We start from the raw sequence: 23,460 nt of genomic DNA on the forward strand, positions 1-23,460 counted from the left end.
ATTTACGTCACATCCGGTCTTGCCGCCCGAATTTTGACGCGAAAGTGGGTAAACTTTTGCAAGAAATTGTTAAAGAAATAGTACGGTGAAAGAACAGTTCAGCGGGACACCAGCGGAGATGAAATCAAATTTCCAATCCACAAGCGGCGTATAAACCTAACTTCCAGGGACGGCGTTAATTTTGGTTTAAAGAAAAGTTAGGGAAATTTGAGTGGAAATGGCGGCAATTACACATGAACTGCGCACGCGCGCTGCGTTTGACCGCTGTGTGGTGGAAGGGTAGCCTGTGTCACTACAGCTGCGATGTTACTTGTCAGCGGTTCTCCCCCACACTCCCTCTCTCTTTTCGTCGCCATCTTTGCTGGTGAGTGTGATGATGTTCTTCAACAATCCACTTCCATCTGACTCAAAAATAAAGCATTTTTTGTAACTTTACTGCTTAAGCTAATTTTAAGCTTCAGTGTAACGCTCAGCGCTGAAATTGAAGGAAAATATTGCACTGAAATCGAGCGAGAAGTTGTTGCTGATGTTCAATCGAAATCTTTTACAATTTGTTGTGTGTTGCTAATCATATGTTCTTCCTTTTTAACGTGTAATATTACGCTGAACGCCTGTTGAATAAATATTTTACAGAGTCCTCCATAACCATGGGGAAATTCATCAAGTCTGGCAAGGTTGTGTTGGTTTTAAACGGGCGTTATGCCGGCAAGAAAGCAGTAATTGTGAAAAACTACGACGATGGTACCACCGATAAACCTTACGGTCATGCACTCGTGGCTGGAATTGCTCGCTATCCACTCAAGGTAACAAAGAAAATGAACAAGAAGAAGACGGCAAAGAGGTCTAGAATAAAACCTTTCGTGAAAGTTTACAACTACAACCATCTTATGCCAACCAGGTAAGCCGTCATTTATGGGGTCGTTTTATGATTTATTTTATAGCAGATACCCCAGTAATGATCGATCAGTGACTTCTTTTTGCCTTTTTCTTAATAAATTCGAGCCACTGGGAAATGAGGATATTAATACGTTGAACAGTTTAAATCAAAATAATAATCTCAAAGCTATAGCTAGTAACAGAAGATGTATGATGATGTCTGTAAGCATAACCCGGTGACCTACTATTAGGCTTAGGCAAACTTGCAATCTGATTGGCTATGCAAGCTCGGTCTAATCATGGATAGTAAAAAGACTGGATAGGAAACTTGCTGACCTGATGGTTCCAACATAGTGGAAATTCGTGACGTCACAGAACCTGCGAACAAAAGCGCAGAAAATCCACCTGTCGCCCGTCGCCATTTTGTAACTCGCAAAGGAAAAAGTTGCTGAGGCATCAGCAAGCCCCAAACCAAAAAAGATGTATGAGAAAATAAAATTGAAGATACGGTGGAGATATCTGAATTTCTTGGTGATGGGGACGGACCTGAAATTGAAGGATTCGCCATTCTTAATAAGTCAATTTCGAGAGTCGAATCGAGTCGATTTCAGAAGAAAGCGCTGCGAAAGGAGTTGAGCTGGATGCAAACGGTTTTAGCGAGTCTGAAGATGCATGAAGACGAGTGTGTTTAAACGTACTAAGTGGAGAAAGTTTTTTTGCACTGTGGGCTGGTTAAAAAAACGTGAAGGTAAGTACAGTGGTGCAAATGAAAATAACAAAAAGGCTTGGGTTCAAATGTCAGAACATCGTATGAAAATCAATCCGTTCACCTAGCAAGTTTTCGTAGCAGCACTCGAAAGTCCAACAGTGAATTACTGCATCAAGTGCACCAAGTGATCGATAGTTCGCCTCCAGCTTGAAACAAACATGGCCTTTATATTCTTTATCTCTTCCTACTTAATAAGAAAGTAATCTTCGGAAGCTTTTTGTCGATTTCATGTGAGAGTGGGCATATCTGAAAGTATTAGGGGCACCCAACAAGAACACGTTTTTATATGTTGGCTTTTTTGTGCGATTTTATTTTTAATACGGTTTATTTTTGACCGCTAGCTGAACTTTCAAACTTCAATTTATTTAATTCGAATTTACGAGCCAATGTTGCCTTTTCGAACATTGTAGCTGGCCTTTTTTGTACCCAAAGTGACATTTTTCGTTCTCAAAAAACAGCAGGCATTACATTTCCCATGTCACGAAAGTTTGAGCTAAAGAAAACTTCAATATTTCATCACACTTTTATCCCAAAATCGTAGGCCATTATATGTCTTCTGAACAGATATTCACCAAAACGGTATTCTAGTGGACATGAAAAGTGAAAAAAACGAGCTCAGAGTGGCTTAGTATCCACTGTTGATATACAAGGCAGACAGCATCAGAAAAGCACTTATGTACTCCAACTCAGTGTAAACTAGCCTGTTCCAGGCATTTGGTTAGTTGGGAAGGGGCGCGAAGAACAGCGAGCAAAAATAAAAAACTAATTTTAATAGTCTTGTGGTCAAAAGTTCACAGGTCATGACCTGGGGAATCCCCTTCTTTTTCCTGCATCTGCTTAAAAATTTGCAATAAGCAAACCCAGTTTAATATTGTTGTCACTGAAATGTCTTCTCAAAGAGGCTTCAAAATAGCTGGGTCAGTGAGTCATGAAAGAAGTAATCATCAAAGCCCTGGTCTGCAAGGATCCGGCCCCCTTGTTTCATTTGATCTTCTGTGCACCAATGCTGCTTTGAACATGTCTTTTTAACCAGGCAACATTATAGTAAATGACTGACAAAAAAACAGACCCAAAGGGTGAGACCCCCTCTGCCCCACCCCCAATATTTGAGCAGAAAAATGCACCTTCACTGCACCCCCCCCCCCCTTTTGAGCACCACTAGATCTACCACTGGCTTTCAACTTCATCTTTAGGCAGTCAGTGTCATTTAAAAGGGCTCACCATGGCCCTCCCGATGTTGACTCACTAGTCAAGCAATGTATTAGAGCTAAGCATTTGGTCACCCAACTTACACTCATTTCGAATGAATCAAAATCGCTTACGAGGAGCACACAAAAGCTAATACAAAGCATATAGAAGTTGGCATCAAATTCCATTTTATTAAAAATACTGAAAATAAAAAGAACATCATAAAAGAAATATGCATTACTGCCAATTAACAATAAATTATCCTGCAAATTCACGCGGCATATTGCCTGATAATTAGCCGACAACGCCATAGGCCGAGTTGGATAACATCTGACTATATTGCGCAAGATTGAGCAGGATAATTGTCAAGTTATTCAACAAATTGTCAACGAAACAGATTTTGCAGATAGAAGAACTGTAATTAGATAATGCTTTACAAGATTTCGGACGAATCTTCGCAACCTACGTATACCGCAGGATATCTGTTATGTACGGATGACAGATAACGTTAACATTTTGACCATATATTGGCAGCGCAAGCCATTGTCGAATAATAATGTCATATACTAGACATCCCAGATAACAGCAGAAAGAAAATAATGGGATATATAACAGAAACAGAATAGAAACTACCTATAAGATCTCTTAATATCTAGGAAAATTTAAATCAACAGCCATCTTTTAAGTAATATCTACGAGGTTTATCCCAACAGGCACCTGAAAAAAAAGGAGACATAAGCCTTGAGTTATTTCAAATAACCTCAATCCTAATATTAATTGAAATATCCAGAAGTTTCAGTTAGCTTAAAGCCTCGCAAAAACTTACCCTCCGAACCATGCAATTATATGGTAAGAAATCATTTAACTCTATTTAAATAATTAAATTAATTAACCCTAACTCCTCAAATTATCTCACTGGACAAACGCTGCGTCTGGTTATTTAACCCGTCTGTCTGAACCCTCATGGGCTTGACCCATGTTTGGCCGATCGGTCCGCTGGTCTCTTGGTCTGCGTTGGACAATAAATACTTAGGTACAGTTATATAAAAATCTCGCACAACAACTAACCTAAGACAAAACAAGTCACAGTAGTAAACTAGAGTCTTAACAACTAGCTCTAACATTAAAATCAATTGCAGATACTGTAAGAAGAATATAAATAAAATGAAATAAAATACCTTTTAAGTCCACATAATTACCAAAACAGACTGCACAATTCAATTCTGCATAATAATAAGACATACAAAAATGAAATTGATAATAAATTAAATAGTTTGTTGCTGGTGTAATTTGCATCCTTTACTTACACTGTAAAACTAAAATCTGGAATATTAAAACCTAAAAAACAGTCCTTCACTATACAATCAACAAAGAAACATAGCAGTGGCAGTAGCAGTATCATGAGAAGCAGATTTATTCGGTTGAATACTTCCTAACTCTGCCCAGCTTGCTTTTACCCATGTCTTAGATCAATGGAGTGTTTTTATTACCTTAACACAACTGTTTTCACCTCATTTTTTTACTAATTTTAAATAATTTTTGCCTTTTGAATGCCGACTGTGCACGCGCGCCCGCCGCAATTATCACGAAAAAGTTTATCTTTTCTGCGAGGTCAGCCACCTTTCAGGAGAACCTGAAACATAAATACGCAATTCAACTTTCTCTTTGCCCGGACGATTTTCAGAAAAGAAAAAAGTACCACATCAAGTGCTTCTGAAGATCACGTGTGGGGCGTAACGCCGAAAAAAAGAAAAAAAGATTATACTGCAAATAAAAAAAGGCTAAACAAGCAAAATAACACAGTACCGAATCTTATTTTTGCTATACTTACGCTATACTTTCGCCATCTCTCACGTCACAAATTTCCACTATGTTGCACCATCTTGGACACAGTGTCAGCCAATCAGCGAGGGCACCCCACGTGATCACCAGTTTCCTATCCAGTCCTTTTACTATCCATGGTCTGACTGACGGGAGACGACCTCCCACCACTTCCCCTGATTTGTGAGTGTGCGGGGGGCCGGCGCCCCGCACAGAGGCCGAGAAGCGAGAGGTATGATGAGGGCAAAGCCTGAATCAAATATCGGGCATAGAAACTGAGAGCGAATAATCTAATTGTTTTAATGTAAATCTACTAGACGTTCAAAACTAACAACGAGACAGGCTTTTGTTTTTATTGAACAATGATGTAAATAGGTCACGCCACACACAGATAATTGACAACTGCACCACATTGCATTCACGATTTATTGAAATCATTATTTGCTCAAATCTGAAGGAAAACGTAAGTTTTTTATTGTAAAATGATGATTGAAAGATGTACTGACGTACAAGGGCCCTTGGAAGTCAAGTTTTTTAAAATTCGAAAACATAAACGATTAGAAATTTCTGAAAAGTTGAACGAGTTGTTCGCAAGAAAGAAACCACATTGCATTAGCTTCTGTGTGTCCCTTTGCATTTCATTCACGATTTACTTTAACCTTCATTTGCTCGAAATTGAACGAAAAGCCAGGATTTCATTGTAAAATGACAGTTAAAAGATTTACCGACTACCAAAGGCCCTTTGGAAGTCAAGTTGTTTTAAATCTTGGAAACGTGAACGATTAGAAATTTATGAAAAGTTGAACAAATTGCCCGCAAGGAAAACACCTTGAATTCGCTTTCAATTTTGTTGATGGATAAAGAAAAACTTGTTGAATCTGTTTAAATCTTCTTTTACTGCTCTTCGATGGGGACTTTGAAGTTGTGCTGGGTTACAAACCGGTTTAAAATTTATTTCCACAAAATTTCTTGGTGAAACGCATCTCTGTATGTTGTAAAATTATAAAATCGCCCACTCTTAAAAGCATAAATAAATAATAAATATGCTTTTCTTACTGTGTAAAATCTTCATAACATATTTTGTTGCAGTCCTTGTCTTCTCTGAAATCGCATCAAGTAAAAAATTATCCAAGTCCTTCTTCAAAGTCATTTTGAAAGCGAAGAAGCGGCAGCCATTCTGTTGACAACCGCATGCTGTTTCACTACTCACTTTCTACAACAGAATAGATAGTGAGTAGCGTAGCCAATCAGAGAACAGCATTCGTGATAGAACGCTAGTAGATTTATACTAAAAGTTGATAGAAACCTTGAGCTTGCCATTACAGTCCTCCACATGGCTTGGTGCAAAAAAAAGTTCTGTTGTCATACTTGCAATGATTTCATCAACAAACATTCAGCAAGTAATCAACAAACTTTAAAAATGCATTTATTTAAATTCTTGTTAGATAACACTGAGCATGTATTTGAAACAAAAGATGAAAAAGTTGTTCAGTGACTGATGGAAAACCATTTGTTCTCTGCAACTTCTGTGGTTTCAAGATCTTGCAAGTGACTGGTCAACACTCCAGTCATACTTTACTTTGCAGCGTTTGTTTTGACAGTAAAATATGTGCACCTATTCATGCAGGTTGGATTGAAGAAAACTCCAGACTTCAAATTAACACTGTCTACTTAGACCTCGTGGACTAAACATTCAGGGTCCAGTATAAAATTGAAATTGTTGTATTTTTTTATTTCATATAGATACTCCGTTGATGTTAACCTTGACAAGCAGGTCATCAATAAAGATGTCTTCAGAGATCCAGCCTTGAAGCGTAAAGCCAAAAGGGAGGCTAAGGTCAAATTAGAAGAAAGGTAACTTTGTCACTGTGCTATACTTTAAACTGCTCACTTGTTATTGCCTTCTTTCTTATACCACCATTACCAAACCATTGGGCATGGGATACCTGGTGGCGTAATGGATTGAGTGGTCTGGGGTTCAAGCCTTAACTGTGGTCATCGCATTGTGTTCTTGAGCAAGACACTTCTACCCACAGGGCTGTTCGAAAGCCGATTAACACTAACCCAGGATTAAAAGATGATGGAGGTTCTAATTTCTAATTTTTTGTGGAGTTTGAGAATAGTTGCCATCACAACTGGATGACAAAAAATACAGCAGAAAAGATGAACTGAGAAGTTATAAAACTGAAATTAAAATTCACACTAATCCTCAATTATCTTTATCATGCTTTGAACATCCAGGTTCATGTGTATAAATGGGTAGCGATGAATTTAGTGCTAGAGGGTAACCATACGATGGGCTAGCATCCTACCAGGGGTAGTAGCTTTTCATGCTCCTAGCCGCCGCTTGCTAAGAAACTAGGATAAGATCTGGTGTTATGGGCCACTTGGCCTGAAGCAGACTTAAACATTTTTACCTTTTTACCAAACCATTGGGCATTATTTGTCATTCAAACTAGTAAGTCAGCCCAAGGGCTGCAAATAATTTTTTTTTGAAAGGACATGTGTTACCCTAAGTCACCATTTTGATCCGACAAAACCAAAGTGACGTCGGACATCATATGTCAGTACTGCTCCATGTGTGAACCTGCTAATCTAATGCATTGTTAATGCAGAATATTGGTGTTTGCACTGGAAAGCAAAAAAAAAAGTTGTCTGCACATTCTGACCGACCACAGTTGGAATTTCATCAGACTTTGGCAAATTGTGGTCGGCCAGTGTCCGATGTCTGACTGTTATTTGCCCCCAACCCTGCACCCCTGATTGCAGTCATGTTACCCATGTTTTCACGTTTCTCGTGAACATAATTTTCTTATTTGATAGTTTACGCATGTGCTATTTGCACTAATTGAACTTTTGTTTTCAGGTACAAGTCCGGCAAGAACAAGTGGTTTTTCCAGAAGCTGAGGTTCTAAACAGCAACCTTGTAAAAATAATAAAATTTAGATTGAAACCTGAATATTCTGTTGTGATGTATTCTCTTCTGACAAAACTAAATATATCTCATTAGACTGTTCACAGTCCCCTATTTTTCCGTAAAGTTGTGAAGATTGATCGTTGACTTCGATGGGCCGCCATGTGTAGGGTTGCTATGTGTTTATAGCGTGGGGGGTGGGGAAACGGAAAAATTTTTTTCCATGCCCACACCCCTACCCACAGGCATTTTGCACTCTCCCCAGTTTTCACTAACGTCCAGGAACCAATGCTACAACTTCACGAAAAATAGGGGACTGTGAACAGTCTAATATCTTGGGAGTGCAAATGATCGTCGCAGCGAATTTGCAATTTAAGCAATTGGAATAAAGAAGCCTGAAAAAAAATCAGGGCTTCTTTATTCCAATTACTTAAATTGGAAATTCGCTGTGACGATCATATGTCACTCCCATATACATCCGCAGTTCATATATGAATCATTTCATATACATTACTTCAGTCTAATATCTTATTAGACAGCACAACTTTACACAGCAAAAAAACACTTCACTGTCTAATAAGAGATTAACTATCCAACTGATTTTGGTCTCCATAAAAACAGAGAAATAGAAGTGTGTTCTTAAAATGGAAGACAATTTTTAGACCATGAAAATTAAGTTCCCTGTGATGCAATGCAAGGCAATTTTCAGGAAGCAAGTTGTAAATTGTCAACTGGGACATTTGGATGGAAATTAATGACAACCTTTTCAGTTTCAAGGAGAAAAAAGTGGTCTCCAGTAGTGCTGATTTTCAGTGAATTTTCAATGTTTTTTTTTTTTTTAAAAAATAGAAATTTACCACATTTTGCTTCAGTCAAAACTTTGTAGGCCACATCCTTGGAGACCAGGGTCAGCTAGTCAGGACGACGAGATTTTAAGGCGAAAGTTTATTCCATCGTCCTGACTAGCTACCCCTGGGTCTCAGAGGAAAAGTAGGTCAGAATGTATTAATGTGGAGGGAATGCTTCCATTCAAATGAAAACCCGGTTCAGCATCCCCCTCCCCATCCCCGCCCCCCGTTTGACGAGATTTGAAGGACGCTGGGTAATCCCATGCCACGAGGGTCTAAGGGATCGTCGGGATCTGTACATTTCCCTCGGGAAGACGCGCGAGGGCGAGACAAAAATAGAAGGCTTGGTTTTTCAAGTCTCGGAAACGCGGGAAGCGTTTGGGGAAGAAACTTTCTGTGTGATACCGTGTATTCTGTCTGTCTAGTACGCGTGGAACCGTTCTGCTAGTGATCTGAAGAATACAATACAGCCATGGAGGATTTTCGATCATCATATGACTATTCATACGAAGAAGGCGAATTCTCTGAAGACGATGAAGAAGAAGGGCTCGCTTTCCGTTCTCCATCCAGTGGCTGCAGCAGGCAGTCTGTAATTAACCCGTCCAAAAAACGACGAATTGACACCTTCAGCCCTAAATCCAACGAGGGAACTAAGAATTCTGCGATGCAGCGGCCAATGCAGGTAGACTCGTGTATTGGACACAGCAGAACTATAATTCATATTGACATCGACTGTTTTTACGCGCAAGTGGAGATGATTCGCCGGCCGGAACTGCGGCATGTACCCCTGGGAATTCAACAAAAACATATCGTGGTAACTTGTAATTATGTCGCGAGGGAACGCGGGGTTAAAAAACTTGTTTACGTCAGCGATGCAAAGAAGAAGTGCCCGGATCTTGTTCTAGTTAATGGTGAGGATTTGACGGTGTACAGGGAGTTTTCTGGAAAAGTAAATTCCCTGTTGACCCTGAAGTTCACCCCCCTGGTGGAAAGACTTGGAATGGATGAAAATTATTTGGATGTTACTGAGCTTGTTAGTTCACGGCTACTGAGCAACCCCCCTGGGGATAGGAACTATTCAGGGTTCTTGTATAATAGCGATACAGACAACACCCAGGAGAAGGTATCTTAAATAATAGGGCTTTTATTTTGTTGCATTTGGTGGTGCTGCACCCAGGGGGGTACTCGGGGTTTCAAGTGACGGGGATGATCGAAGGATTTTTTTGGGTTTGAAATTTTCGATTCCGGGATTTTTTTGGGTAGGAGAATTTGGCAAGTATTTTTTTATTTAAGTAGGGATGTTTTTGGGTATTTAAAACAATCTGAAGATTTGTGGTGGTGCCTTGGCTGCGTAGTTCTGTGAATAAAGTACAAACAAACCGGTTTTGCTGTTGATTTTTGAGGGGTCAATTTTTGATCTAGGGATTTTTTTGGGTTATGTTGGAAGCCCTAGGGATTTGTTTGGGTCTGGATTTTTGCCCCCATTCGATCATCCCCGTCACTTAAAATCCCAAGTACCCCCCTGGGGTGCTGCACTCTTACAAGGGTCCCCTATACCTGCTTTTGCAAAATTATTTGGCCTTTTCACACATCACATATAAAATCCAAAATGTTTCATGTTCATGTAAAAAGGTGATCCCTTTTCAAATAATTTGTTAAAGGTAAAGGTTAAGTCTGTGTTCGAGCCAAGTGGCCCATACAGCCGGAGCTTATCCTGGTTTCCGTAGCATTAAGCAACTGAGAGTATTGCTACTCCCCCCTGGATGGGATGCCAGTCCATCACAGGGATTACCCCCCGGCAGTAAATTCGCCGGTACCCATTTATACACCTGGGTGGAGAGAGGCACTGTGAGAGTAAAGTGTCTTGCCCAAGAACACAACGCAGCGCCCCGGCCAGGACTCGAACCCGGGCCGTTCGACTCGGAGTCGAGCGCGCTAACCGTTAGGCCACCGCGCCTCCCACTTTTCAAAGTGGGAGTTTCTTTTTCAAATTGTTACCCATGAAAAATATAAAACCATAGAAATTTGATTTTAACATTGCATGTCATATTTGTTAAATCGTGCATGTGACAAAGCAGCTGGCAAAAGTTTCATCTGTTCAAAACCCAATCACAGAGCTGAGAACAGAGATGTACAGTTCAGAAATTATGTCACCCAAAACAAGATGATTGCAGCCCCAATCACACTGTAATAAGTATAGGACCTTCGAGGGATGTAAATAATATGCAAAAGACGGCGAAAAAAAAAACACCTGAGCACTTGATTTTTCTGGCTAAAATACTGTGTCTCATTAGATCTTTCTTTTAATGTGACCCAAATTTTCTGCCTGTGATCAAGAAAATTTCACTTGTTGGAAATCTTAGCTACATCCCTGGACCCTCTCTTAACTAGCCTCCTGCATGGACACTCTTTGGACTCATCATGTGTTCTTCCCCCACGAATGTATGATGACCCCAAAGAGCATCTGCTACAGGAGGCTATCTCTTACCCCACTCTATAGGAAACATGGCTGTCTAAGTGCACAGTCACGTAGATTCCCGGGGGGTACTTGACCTACATTTAGGTATAGGGGTGCCGCTGGGGGTTTGAAACCCTGACCCTGTTTAGGAAAATAACAACTTAAAATACCTACCCTGTGTAGGATAACAACCCTTATTATAAGACCCTATTTAGGACAAAAGACAACATCAACAACCATTTACGCTTTATTGTGATTGCGTCCCATACGCGATGTTTGACGCATTGTAATGCAAACACCGATCCCACAAAATAAAATAATGCTTTTTGTTGAAGTGAAAGCCCCTCCCCTGGCGTAGATTATTGATAACTAACTGTAAACAGGCTAGCCAAGCACTATTAAAGCTAAATGGAATGCATTTCAGGCTAACTGGTGTGCTATTCTGACAAATATTGCCTTGCACTAAAAATCCCTCATTACGTCTTCACAGTAAAATTACTTATTTGTGAGTGCATTTGGTCTACTAACAAACCACCTTTATAATAATTGCATGCACTGTCCAAGCTCTTTATGTTGTCACATCAGTAAACAAATGGCATTCAAATCACAATGTGAGCTCACTTTAATCGCCGATGAAGACTCTGCGATACAGTCGCAGGCGGTGTTGGACACGACTCGCAAAGCATGTCTAGAAGAAATTTTCAATTGCATTCATTATCGTCAGATCGTCGATCTGTAAACATCTCCTCGAGGTGAGAAGATATTCCTATGCTGAAAGAAATATCGGAGGAAATCCATATCAAATCTTTCGCGATCCAAGTAGACCTACAGGTGATCATGGATGCGTATTGCTGGATTCACAAAGGCGCCATTTTACAGCGAAACAACTCATATTTGGAGTTGAAACACCATGGGTCGTTGACTATTGGAAATTATATTCAATTCTGGCACGTTTGTGATAGAAGTAAACGGGCTAAAATCGAACTTATCTTTGGCGCTTCCTTTTCCGGAAATGTCGAGTTATGTGTGAAATACGTCAATGTACTACTGGCCAACCCAGTTCGCCCTATCATGGTTTTTGATGAATTTTCGCTGGGTTGTTTACGCCAAATATCAGCCAAACAAAAGGATGATATTAACACTTTTTGTCTTCTTACAAGCGTGTTCAGTCTATCCGAATAGAAAAGTGGAACACAAGCGCATTTCTCGAGTGTGTTGTGCGAAGGATAAGTGGAATATAATTCTATATTTTTTGTGCTTAAAGCGTGTTGCACGAAGGATAAGTGAAATACATGTATACTGGTATTTCTCATTTGTTAAAGTGCTACTGTGATGAAATTCGTATCTTTCCTCTTGTGGCCATTTTAACATATTAACAAGTACTTTTTATGAGAAGAAAAATGCTTTTTATTTTTTTCAAATATCTCTTTTCTTTCCAGAGATATTCAGGTTTTTAGAATATGCAAATTAGCAAAATGATGACGTCATAGACTCAACCAAATTTTCATCAAATATGAAGAAAGTGATATCTAAGCCAATTTTTATCACAAGTCTCTGTTTTTTTGCAGTAACCTTCTGGTAGTTGTGTTTCACAATTTGAAATTAACAATTTGGTTACCATGGTGACATACTAGGTTCCAGATCCCGTGGATGCTAAAAGCTTTTCTGGCAGATTCTAGCATTCTTTTTTGATATTTGCCAATGATGCTTTACATTGGTGATTTGGCAAGCATATGAAAGAATTTGGCAGTCGTCTTGGCTGGGTTACATTTTTCCGAACTAAAAAAAATAAAATAATAAAAATAAATTGCAGGGGACTGGAAAAGAGTGGGTTGCCATGGTAACGTAATTTTATTCCAACTGAAAGTGTGTTTTCTGTAGAACTATTAGTCTGCCAAGTTTCATTGGTCTCTTCCAAAAAATGACTGAGATAATTCAATTTTTGTACTCAACATAAAATTGGGTTGAGTAGATGACGTCATCAGTCCCCTAATTTGCATATTTTGCGATTTTTTTAAGCTTGAATATCTCCGGAACTAAAATAGATATTTGAAAACGGAAAACGCCATTTTGAATCTTTCGTTAAAAACTCCATAAAACGACTAAAATATCAAGAGGTGAAAATTTGATCACAGTAGCACTTTAAAACATGTTGCGCGACGGATAAGTGGAATACATGTTTATTTCTTGTTCTTAAAGCATGTTGCGCGAAGAATAAGTTGAATACATCTGTGTTTCTCGTTCATAAAGCATGTTGCGCGAAGATGAAATGCTTACTCCCCCTCCCCCCCCTCACCAGAGTTTATATTTGGAGTCCCCCAGGGGTAGACTACCATGTAGAAGTTGGTTCCTGTAATAAAAATTTAAAAAAAGAAACCCTGAAAGATACCAGAGGCAATTTTTTTTTACAAGGGGATGGGAAGGGGGAGGCCTCCAGCCAAGTGGCCCAAACTTGCCAGAGCTTATCCCGGTTTCTGTAGCATTAAGTGGCTAGGAATATTTCTACTCCCCCCTGAATGGGATGCTAGTCCATTGCAGGGTTCCCCCCCAGCATTATGTCACTGGTACCCATTTATACACCTGGATGAAGAGAGGCACTATGAGAGTAAAGTGTCTTGCCCAAGAACACAACACAATGACCCTGGCCAGGTCTCGAACCCGGACCACTCGATCTGGAGTCCGGCGCACTAACCATTAGGCCACGGCACGTCCCATAAGGGGATGGCTCAAGTTCTTTTTTGGATGAGTGATCACAAAACACCAATATTATTTTTTACACTTTCAGATTGTTAGTCCATGCCCTTGCGGCTGCCATGAAAGACTGAAAGTTGGATCTATGATTGCCGCAGAAGTCAGACAGGCAATTCTACAAGAAACTGGCCTGACATGCTGTGCTGGAATTGCTCACAGTAAACTCCTTGCTAAACTTGTGGGTGGGTGGAAGAAACCCAATATGCAGACGACGCTGCTTCCCGAGGATGCTAAGAACCTCTTGGCAGAACTACAAGCAAGAGATATTCCAGGTAGAATCAATGAAAAATGACAAAATGTTAATTTATATTGCACAGTTATCAATATAATTTTGGACACTTGGCATTGAATCGGTAGTATAAAATATTAATTAATTCTATACTCCCAGGCCCCCTCTCTTTTAAGCCCCTGCCTCTCTAATAACCTCCCCCCACTAAAAGTTCAAGTTGTTTTTATTAATAAGGCCCATTTTCCTTAGATGGTAGATAATGACAATTTATAAACAACAAAACAGGTTAATTTTGTTATTTTAATGTAGTTATTGATCCACCACATTTACTTTTTGTGGTTATACTATTTTGTGAAACATGTTTCTAAACACACTAAAAAATTGGAGTGCACTTTATTTATTTCATATGTAACCTAACTGATACAGTCAACTCTCGTTATAGCGGACACGCTCGGGACTTCGTTTAGTGTCCGTAATAGCGAGAGTCCGTAATAGCGGGGTGTGAGGAAAAAAATGGCATTAACATAGGTTCAATAGTATGGGTTATGACGAGCTTATCAACAGTCGTGAAACAACTCAGTAGTCGTTAGGTATGGAGAATGACAATGGTCGAGGGTTTGAGGGTTTGATCTCTCCAAAGGAGTCGTCTGGAAGAAAAGGGCGCAAGCTGAACCCGGGGGGGGGGGGGGGTACTCCCATATGAGAGTGACGGGGATGCTCGTCGTCTCGCTTAGGGGTATAAATTTCGGACTTTGGGTCTCGCTTAGGGTGTTCTGGGGAAAATGCACGAAAATGACAATATTTTTAGCCGTCAGGGTCTCAATTAGGGTTGCACACGAAGAAATATACAAATATAAGTTCTTTTTCTCAGAATTTTGGTTTCTTTTAGGGGTCTAAAATAGCTTGAGCCACGCCCAGATTGGTCTCTTTTAGGGGTTCTTTTCAAAATTTCCGACGAGCATCCCCGTCCCTTTAATATGGGAGTCCCCCCCCCCCCCCCCCGGGAAGCTGAAGTGAAAAAGCAAAGTCTGGTGTACAGCTACTGAAGAAATTGATGCAAAAATAATTATTGCAGAAGACTTCTGAAATGTGTTTCGACAAATAGTATTCAACACACTGCAATTTTCCGTGATAACGTTATGTGAGAAGTTTATGGTGTCCGCTTTATCGAGAGTCAAAACAATAAAATTGTTCTTTTGGTACCACGAAAGTGTCCGTAATTCCGTAATAGCGAGAGTCCGTAATAGCGGGAGTCATTTCCAGTCAAACCTCTATAACTTTCGCCGGGGATCTGAATTTTGTCCGTAATATCGAGCGTCCGTAATAGCGGGGTGTCCGCAAGGCGAGAGTTGACTGTATATAGTTTGAAATACGCTCTCCGCTTTTCTATAGAGACCCCTCCAAGAAAAAGGTCTTAAAAAGAAGTAAGTCGACTGCCAGGGGGAGCAGTTGGGTCGTGATACGTGGTGGGGGAGTGACCTCCCCGATAAAAATGACCGGGGGGACTTAATATAGCTTATCAGTAATGTATCTTGTCCAAGCAACTCTCCCATCCAACATGGATGTGTTATTTGGAGAATTACTTTTACTGCACTCTAACTGTTAATCAGTTTATTCCCAATTTTACTGACAAACTTTGCTTTTATTTTCATAACAGGCATTGGCCATAGCATGGCCAAAAAACTCCAAACAATTAACATTTCATCCGTTCCTGACCTTCTTGCTTGTTCCCGCCAAGTGCTGGAAAAAGAATTTGGCAACTCAGTAGCAGAGATGATGATTAAATTATGCCATGGTATCGATGACAGCAATGTTACACCGTCTGGAGAGTTTAAATCAATAAGTGACGAGGATTCTTTTAAAAACTGTTCAACACTCGATGATGCAAGAAAGCGGCTTAAGAGCCTTATTGAAGGGTTACTTCCAAGAGTTTCTGCCGATATTGGCATACCTCAAACTGTAAGAGTTACAGTGAGAAGACATGAAGATAAGTTTTATAAAAGGGAGAGTCGTCAGTGTGGATTGCCGCACACAGTTTCTTTTACTGACAAAGAGAAAGCAAGAGATATGGTCCTTGCAGTATGCCTCTCTCTTTTCAATAAAGTTGTTGATGTGAAGAAGCCATTTCACTTGACTCTGTTAGGAGTTTCATTAACAAACTTTCATAAACCTCATACAGCTCAGTCGAAAAACATTTCTAACTTCTTTCGGAAGTCTTGTTCCAAACAAACAGATGCAGAAACATTTTCTACTGGTGCCAATAGTCCCCCATCGAAGGACGATCATCTCAGTGAAAGGAAATCCCCCACAGCTTTGGTGACACCTGATAAGGTTGAGTTATTTGATCAGAATGCAATTGATAATGGGGCCTTAAATAGACACGATCTTGTCAATGTTAAAGACCAGGAGCCACAGGAAAGTTTGGGAGTAACTTCACAGGCTACCCAGCAAAATGAAACAACTATTGATGGTACAAACAAGAGGAAAATTGGGCCAAGTGTAATTTGTCCCAATGGCATAGATCCTACTGTTTTTGCTGAGCTTCCAAGTGAGATACAGAGAGAGTTGCAAGCTTCATGGCAACAACAAGACAAAAGAACTGTCAACACTGACAAAGCTGCAACAAAAGTGAAAAAGTGCTCTGGAATACAAAAATACTTTGCTACTCAGAGCACGGGTAAACCAAGCTAAGCCTGGCCTTATTACAGTCACCTCTCTCTAAAACGGGCAGCTTCTGGACCGGCTCCAACTGTCCATCTTAGAGAGGTTTCTGTCTTATAGGGAGATTAGTTACTATAAAATGACTGAAAAATAGCTGAGACAGGGCCAAGACCAGGTAACTGTCTTATAGAGGTGTCTTTGTAATAGAGGTTTTGTCTTATAAAGGTGTCCGTTAAGAGAGAGTTGACTGTAACATTGTTCAAATGTTGAAAACTTGTTCTCTCCTACTAAAGAACATCTATCCTGTTTAGATGCATTAATAGAACTTGGGGCTTCAGAGGTACCCACCTTACATTTGGTAGGAGTGTGTAGGGCGGCAGGGGGAGGTGGTCATAGCTGTTTGGGTTAAAACTTTGAAATAAATGAGTAAGGAATGACGGCAGTAAGAATTGGTTCCTTGTCCGGGTGAAAGTGAATTTGAGCCACGCCCAGAAAATAAGTTTCTGGCACCATTAAGTGGTTACTTTCTTTCAAAATTTCGAACTGCCACCCCTGTCAATTTTGTATGTTTCTGCTCAAAGGGTTTGGGCTAAAATGTGCAATTTTAGTCAATATCCCCATACCCAATGGAAGGTTCTTGTTGATGTGGTGTTTGTTGTGAAATAAAACCATGATGGAAATGGTAATGAAAATGTGGCGATCGAATTTTCCCTTGCCAGTCAGAGCAATTGTTTGTTGACTTGGTCGTTCTTTGTTTATCATCATTTGTGAGCCCAACATGCATTGAAAATCGTGATACAATCATTTATATTTTAGCGCTAAAAAGTAACAGGACATCACAAAATTCTGCTTTTTTATCAAAACAATTTTGGGATAAAAACAGTGCATTTAATTTGTCAATAAAGATAGTCAGACCCCTTTACATTACTGAATCTTCGGCATCGTAGTCATGGTTGCTAGTAGTAGTTTCTTGAGTGATGGAGGTGGAAATCTTCCTGGGAAAGACTGGATATTTTTCTGAAAGAAGGCAATACATCTTTTGGAGGAAAAAAATTGATTTAGCCTGCGAACAGGCCTTACAATAATTACGCATAAATCGTAACGGGTGTAAAACACCTCTCTGTCGGAAACAAGATTATTCACATAGAACGCGGTGTTGATTGTTGATAACAGCGTTGTCTCCTCGGGTTCGATGGATTGTTGTTCTTTTGTCTTTAAGAGTTTTTTAGCCAAATAAGTTTTGTTTGATTAAAAGGTCTGACACCAAGATATTTGAATAAACGGCATGTAATACATGCAGAAGCGATGACGTTTCACAAGGGGTCTTACATAATTTTCTGAGGAAATTTGTCAAAAACTTAACGTAAATAAAAGTAGCTGACGCCTTGTTCGTGATTAAGACTGTTATCCAACTGCAGCTTACATTTTTTAAACCTAAGAAGCAATGTTAGTGATCGTATAAATGGCATAGTTAGGATCTGATGGAATTCAAATAAATACAGTAGTTATGAATTCACAGCTCAAGGATGCAAAGTTAATAATACATTTTCTTCGTAGATCACAGTTGCTCAATTGTACAACAGTAATATTTTATTTTATATATTTTTTTTTAGATTTCCCTATGTTGACTCAACAAAGATTACGTTATATTATAGCGTGACTTGCGATAAACGACATACAATACGCGGGAGCTAGCTTTTAAGCTGCGAGAAAGGTCAAACGGTCTCTTGCTCACAGCGGCCCTGTATCTTCTAAGAATTAAAAAATTTCTGTCTACTAAATCTAATAAATCCCATCATATAAAATTTAGTCTCTTTCGTTTATACATTGTAGTGTTCCGTTCTAACTGCACGGGAGTATTTTGCTTTTGTGTTCTACGCGGCGATTTCTTGTTATTAAGTTAAACTTGATTTCTGTTCAATTGCGCTAAACGGATCCGGTCGATCGGGTGCCTGCATTAAAGCGATGACGTCATCGCTTAAAAATTGATTGTGAAGATACCGGTAATTCAGTTTAGTTTTACATTCTATATTCATGAGGGAAGTTTAGTAAAAGAATTCTAAGCTTTGAAAATTAGAAAACTAGAAGAGAGAAGTGAAAGTGTTGGCTACCTGACATATTCCCCACGTCTTCCAAATTGGGGATTAAGCAAGCATGACTCACTCTGTAAAAGACCTACTTGTGTGCAGAAATGCATCAGAGCAAAGCTTGGTGAAGGTATGCCCCAGCCAGGGTGGGGGGGGGGGAGAGAGACTCCCCTATAAAAATGATAGGGTGCTTATCAGAAAATTTCAACCCCCCCCTCCCTCCCTAAAATTAAAGGTACCAGAATCTTATTTTGTGGGTGTGGGCCTAGTTCATTTTCATCCTTAAGAGGAACCATTTCTTAAAAAAAAAAACAGATTAATGGGCAGTGGCAATTTTAAGTGATAAAGATGAGTCTTTCTAAAACCTAAAATGGTTAGGGTTCCTGTCATGTTTCAAAACAATAACATTAAACGTACCATGACAACTCTAGCAGTGGTCATTTCAGGTTTTAGCACCCTAAGCAGTACCAAACTACAAATTTTACCCACTAAAAGGTACGATGAGCACCCCCATTATTTTAATAGGGATGGGCTTCTGGTGCTCCAGTAGCATAATACGTCCCCATGGCCAAAGATGCAGAGACGTTTTGAGAATCCAAAATGAAAACTGTAGATAGACTGTACAGTAAATGAGGGAAGGGGGGGGGGGTCTTTAGGATTGACAGAGATGCTTTGATGAAAGTATGTTTTGTGAGGTTTTTATGAAAGGGTACTTGGTTGCGTTGTGTAAACCCATTAATTTTTATTGGATTGGTCTTTTCTTTTACGGCATTGATGATCACAACACCAGAAATTGCCGCCTTTTAACCCATTATTAATGACATGGATAGCAAATGGTAAATCCCCGGGGGGCACCCTATATATTTTTGGGTGGGGGTGTGCCGCTGGGAATTTGAAACCCTCGTCCTATACTAGACCATGTTATTAAAGCTGATTTTGCAACCCTTTACTAGACTAGACACTGAAAATCCCCTATCCCAGACTTGCATTTCTTAGAACTGCATCACTATCAGTGTTTTAGTGGAAAACCATCTGTCAAAAAGGTTGCTGCAACTCTCTGATTTCTATACCTTATCCCGACTAAACTGCTTGAAAACCATACCCTTTACAGCCGCACATACCTATATAGCAAGAACTTTGGGAGTATGCAGAACTGATATCGTCCCGTTAGCCCAAGACCTTTTTTACCTTGCAAACCAAATTAAGACTGAAATTGAGATGCTATTGCAAAAAAAACAACAAATGACAGCAGGACACGTTAAATTTGCCTTCAAGCACACTCACATTTGGGTTACTTGCACAAGCAGCAAAACTGCTTGAGCATGTTGGCAAGGGAAGTGAGCCAGCAAGAAAGCGAGCTCACTTTCTCCCTGCCCAACAAGACTGCTTCACTTTCTACCCCCTCCCACTTCTACAGCTCCTTGCCAGCTCGCTCTGCTCACCAACTTGTTCAAGCGGCCTTGCCACTTGTGTATGACCAAAAGGTGCGAAAGCTACCTTGAGTTCTACAATGTGCATCTTTTTTGAAGAACAGAAACTGGTGCACAATTTATATCACAAATGATTGAGCATGGTGTGAATTTTATCAATGAAAATGCAAAGTTTTTAACTTGAAGGCATATTTTTTGAGGAAGTTTGGATAAAAGTGTTGGAGAGGGGAGGCTAGGTTTTTGGGCTAGGTCCCTTCGAAAAATCCTGGATTTATTGTAGTTTCAATTGAAATACATTGAAAAACTGTGAATTACAATATTACAATAGTTATTTGTTGAGCCTTGATTGCCTTCTGAAATGAATTATTAAATGTTTATTTATTTGTTTTTGTTTTTACTATAACCCTAACATCTGCTACCCTTCTTACAAACACAACTTGAGCAATTTGCCCAATTGGGGGTATCTTGGGGAACAGATCAAAAATAGATGTGATTAATGAGCTTTCTTCAAAGACTGCAAATCTTTGATCCTTCAAATTTTCTTCATAAAGCACGAACAGGCAATAGGAATTTTCTTCCTTGCTTCACGCATGGATGGAAGAGTACATGCTTTACATGTACAATGACAATGTACATTTTCCTTGTTTTGGACACGCCTTCAGTACTTGTCTTCGATGATTTAGTTTTCTATTTACCCACTCGGTTCAAAGCGTTCTATGCAAGATAGTTGATATTTTTTTGGCTTCATCTGTTTACATCGAACTTTTGCATTCGAAGTTCGACAAAATCTGAACAAGAATGAACGTCGCTTACTAGCACAATCCTTAAAACAATGCTTTGAGCAGACATGTTGCTCGATTTAATATTTCAGTCGATTTTTATCACGGCTCAGAAGAGGGGAAAGTTTCAAAGAAAGTATTTTTAACGCTTTACTGAGCAGTAGTTTAAGAAGAGGATTAACTTCGCACGAATTTCGCAACCCTTCGAGTTACGAAATATGTTATATTTACACTGGTCTGTTAACACGAAAACAGAGATTTCAAAGGTCATCTCTCACAAACCTGTTCTTTTGTATAACAAACTAGAAGAAAATAGCAAACGATTGCATGTTGTGGCAGTAAACAGTTTTTAATTCAGTTCCAGGAAACAACTACAAACATGACTTGCATTGAAAACAACAGATCTTCGCACTCTTGATTTGATTTTCATGTTTTCAAATTGCTTTGATAGTTAAATACAACAAAAATACCAATTCTGCTTTTCTTTCGCATATTTCGACTGCCTTTAGGGTACACCTGAATTTTAACCGACAATGTACAAAAGAAACTCTGCAAACAGCTTACTGCTACTAGCTTTTTACAGTTCACTGGGCAAGTGCTACACCGTTCATTGTTTCTTTAACTATATGTACTGTACTTTCATCAAATGGAAACCTATCAGTTTTTTTTTCAGCGAGTTAATCGTTCAAGACAAGGAAAATGAGCTTACACTAACGTAACCACTTCAATCTCCGCCCTGCTCGCCGTCTTCGTTCGCTTCTGCTTGCCACAGCGTTAGATTGTCACGAAGAAGTTGCATTATTAAGGTACTGTCCTTGTAAGAATCTTCTTCTACATTGTCAAACTCCGCTATAGCATCATCAAAAGCCTTTTTCGCCAACTCGATGGCCTTCTCTGGGACATCTTCGATCTCGTAGTAGAACACGGAGAAATTGAGCGCCAAACCAAGACGAATAGGATGCGTTTGTTTCAGTTCTTCACTTGCTTCTTGCGCTGCATTGTAAGCCTCCCTGGATTTATTACGCAAATCAGTATCTTGTGAATCAATCTCCACTAGGTAACGATAGTAGTCGCCCTTCATTTTTAAGTAGAACACCTTAGGCTCGACCTCCTTCGCGGAAGGAAAGAGGTACTTATCAATCAAACTTAACACTTCTTCGCACTTTTCCTTAAGTTCTTCCTTGACTTTCATGCGATATTTCTCTGCCAATTCAGCATTACGACGTCCTTCTTCCTTCTGCTCTAGACTGGTAATAATTCGCCAGGCAGACCTGCGCGCGCCCACCACGTTCTTGTAAGCCACCGACAGCAAATTTCTTTCCTCGTTACTGAGGTCCTTGTCGGCGTCCTTGCCTTTCACCACGGATTTCATCGCGTCTACCATGTCTTCATAACGCTCAGCTTGTTCAGCTAACTTAGCCTGATAAACTAAGTTATTCAGATCGTCTTGGTCTGCCATGGCGCCCCTGTAAAGCTATAATTTCCTCAGTTGAAACCCTGCAAACAATCAATGGACGCTTTCGACGGGAGCTGTCTTCCTTCGCTTGCTTGGTCACGTGTCTGAGGTGATGTTTTGCGTGATTTTTACCAATCATAACTGTGATTTACATCCGGGATACCAGTCAACCGGGAAATGGGTGTATAGGGAAAAATGCTAATAATTTATTTGACAGGAAAATGTGGACTGTACATCGATTTCATAATAATTTAGGACGAAAACTTTGAATGATAACACCACACAAAGCATAAATATCCTGTAAAACGAAAAAACTGCAAAGGAAACAGGAAAAAAATGCGCCTGTTAGCAAGGCTGGAGATCCCCCTTATACCCCAAAACCTATTTAAAAAAAAAAAAACAACAATGTATTTTTTCTTCTGATTACTACTATTTGCATTCATAAATAAAGCGTGACGAATTTAACGCGTAGTTTTACTTTTAAAATTAAAGCTCAATGATTTTGTCTGTTACGTGTCACTTTTGACCAATGAAACGTTTGCGATCGGGTCGCAAAAATAATGAAAAGTAACAACGTTTTTACACGATACTTCACGAGCAGTCAATATTTTCAAGATTTACTCGCTTACTTCGATGAAAGTCTGCTCAGAAAATATTTAATAAATAATTTCAACTAACAACATTGCTGTGAGCTGAAGTAATTATCTATTATAATTATTGACCCTCCTAAAACCTTATTTGTCTCTCTCTACATTCCATGGACGATTTCAGTTGCTTCCACACTGATCTTTTGGTTTATGGCTGCAATATTTAATACATTGCACAGAGAGAATATAGGATTTTTGTGGTTCAGTATTTATTATCACAATGGAGAGAAAAGATGACAAGTTTGGAAAGAATTGTCGCCCAGGAGTCACTTTAGAACACTGCTACAGGAGATACCTTCAATGTAATGGCTCCAGTAGTGTCCCTGTTGAACATGGTTTCAAAAGGAAATCTTGGATTGTTTATCTTGTTGAAAAAACTTGGCATCTGCATTCAAAACTTCATAAGGGGTTTTGGGCTGGACTCTGGATCTAGTGGTCCGGGTTCAAACTCTGGCCAGGGTAATAAAATTATAATAAGTAGTTGTGTTGTGTTGTGTTCTTGGCAAGAACAAGACACATCACTCTCACAGTGCCTCTCTCCACCCA

General features: G+C 39.6%; 2 protein-coding genes and 1 pseudogene across 2 annotated transcripts; 2 read left to right on the top strand and 1 right to left on the bottom strand.

Annotated features, from left to right (window-relative positions):
* Positions 1 to 285: 285 nt before the first annotated feature.
* LOC144661512 (large ribosomal subunit protein eL27-like) lies at positions 286 to 7,613 on the top strand. Its single transcript, XM_078522297.1, has 4 exons — positions 286 to 364; positions 634 to 898; positions 6,398 to 6,508; positions 7,521 to 7,613. The coding sequence occupies exons 1-4, from the start codon at positions 304 to 306 to the stop codon at positions 7,567 to 7,569; spliced, it is 486 nt and encodes a 161-aa protein (XP_078378423.1). The 5' UTR covers positions 286 to 303; the 3' UTR covers positions 7,570 to 7,613.
* A 1,228-nt stretch (positions 7,614 to 8,841) lies between these two features.
* Positions 8,842 to 18,039, top strand: LOC144659942 (DNA polymerase iota-like). The gene is made up of 4 exons (XM_078520475.1): positions 8,842 to 9,539; positions 13,660 to 13,897; positions 15,512 to 16,117; positions 16,166 to 18,039. The coding sequence occupies exons 1-4, from the start codon at positions 8,889 to 8,891 to the stop codon at positions 16,543 to 16,545; spliced, it is 1,875 nt and encodes a 624-aa protein (XP_078376601.1). The 5' UTR covers positions 8,842 to 8,888; the 3' UTR covers positions 16,546 to 18,039.
* A 3,102-nt stretch (positions 18,040 to 21,141) lies between these two features.
* LOC144660309 (14-3-3 protein zeta pseudogene) lies at positions 21,142 to 22,370 on the bottom strand (annotated as a pseudogene).
* Between the last annotated feature and the right edge of the window lie 1,090 nt (positions 22,371 to 23,460).

This window comes from Oculina patagonica, chromosome 7 (assembly GCF_052425735.1).
Source record: "Oculina patagonica isolate OP01 chromosome 7, crgOcupat, whole genome shotgun sequence".
NCBI lineage: Eukaryota > Metazoa > Cnidaria > Anthozoa > Scleractinia > Oculinidae > Oculina > Oculina patagonica.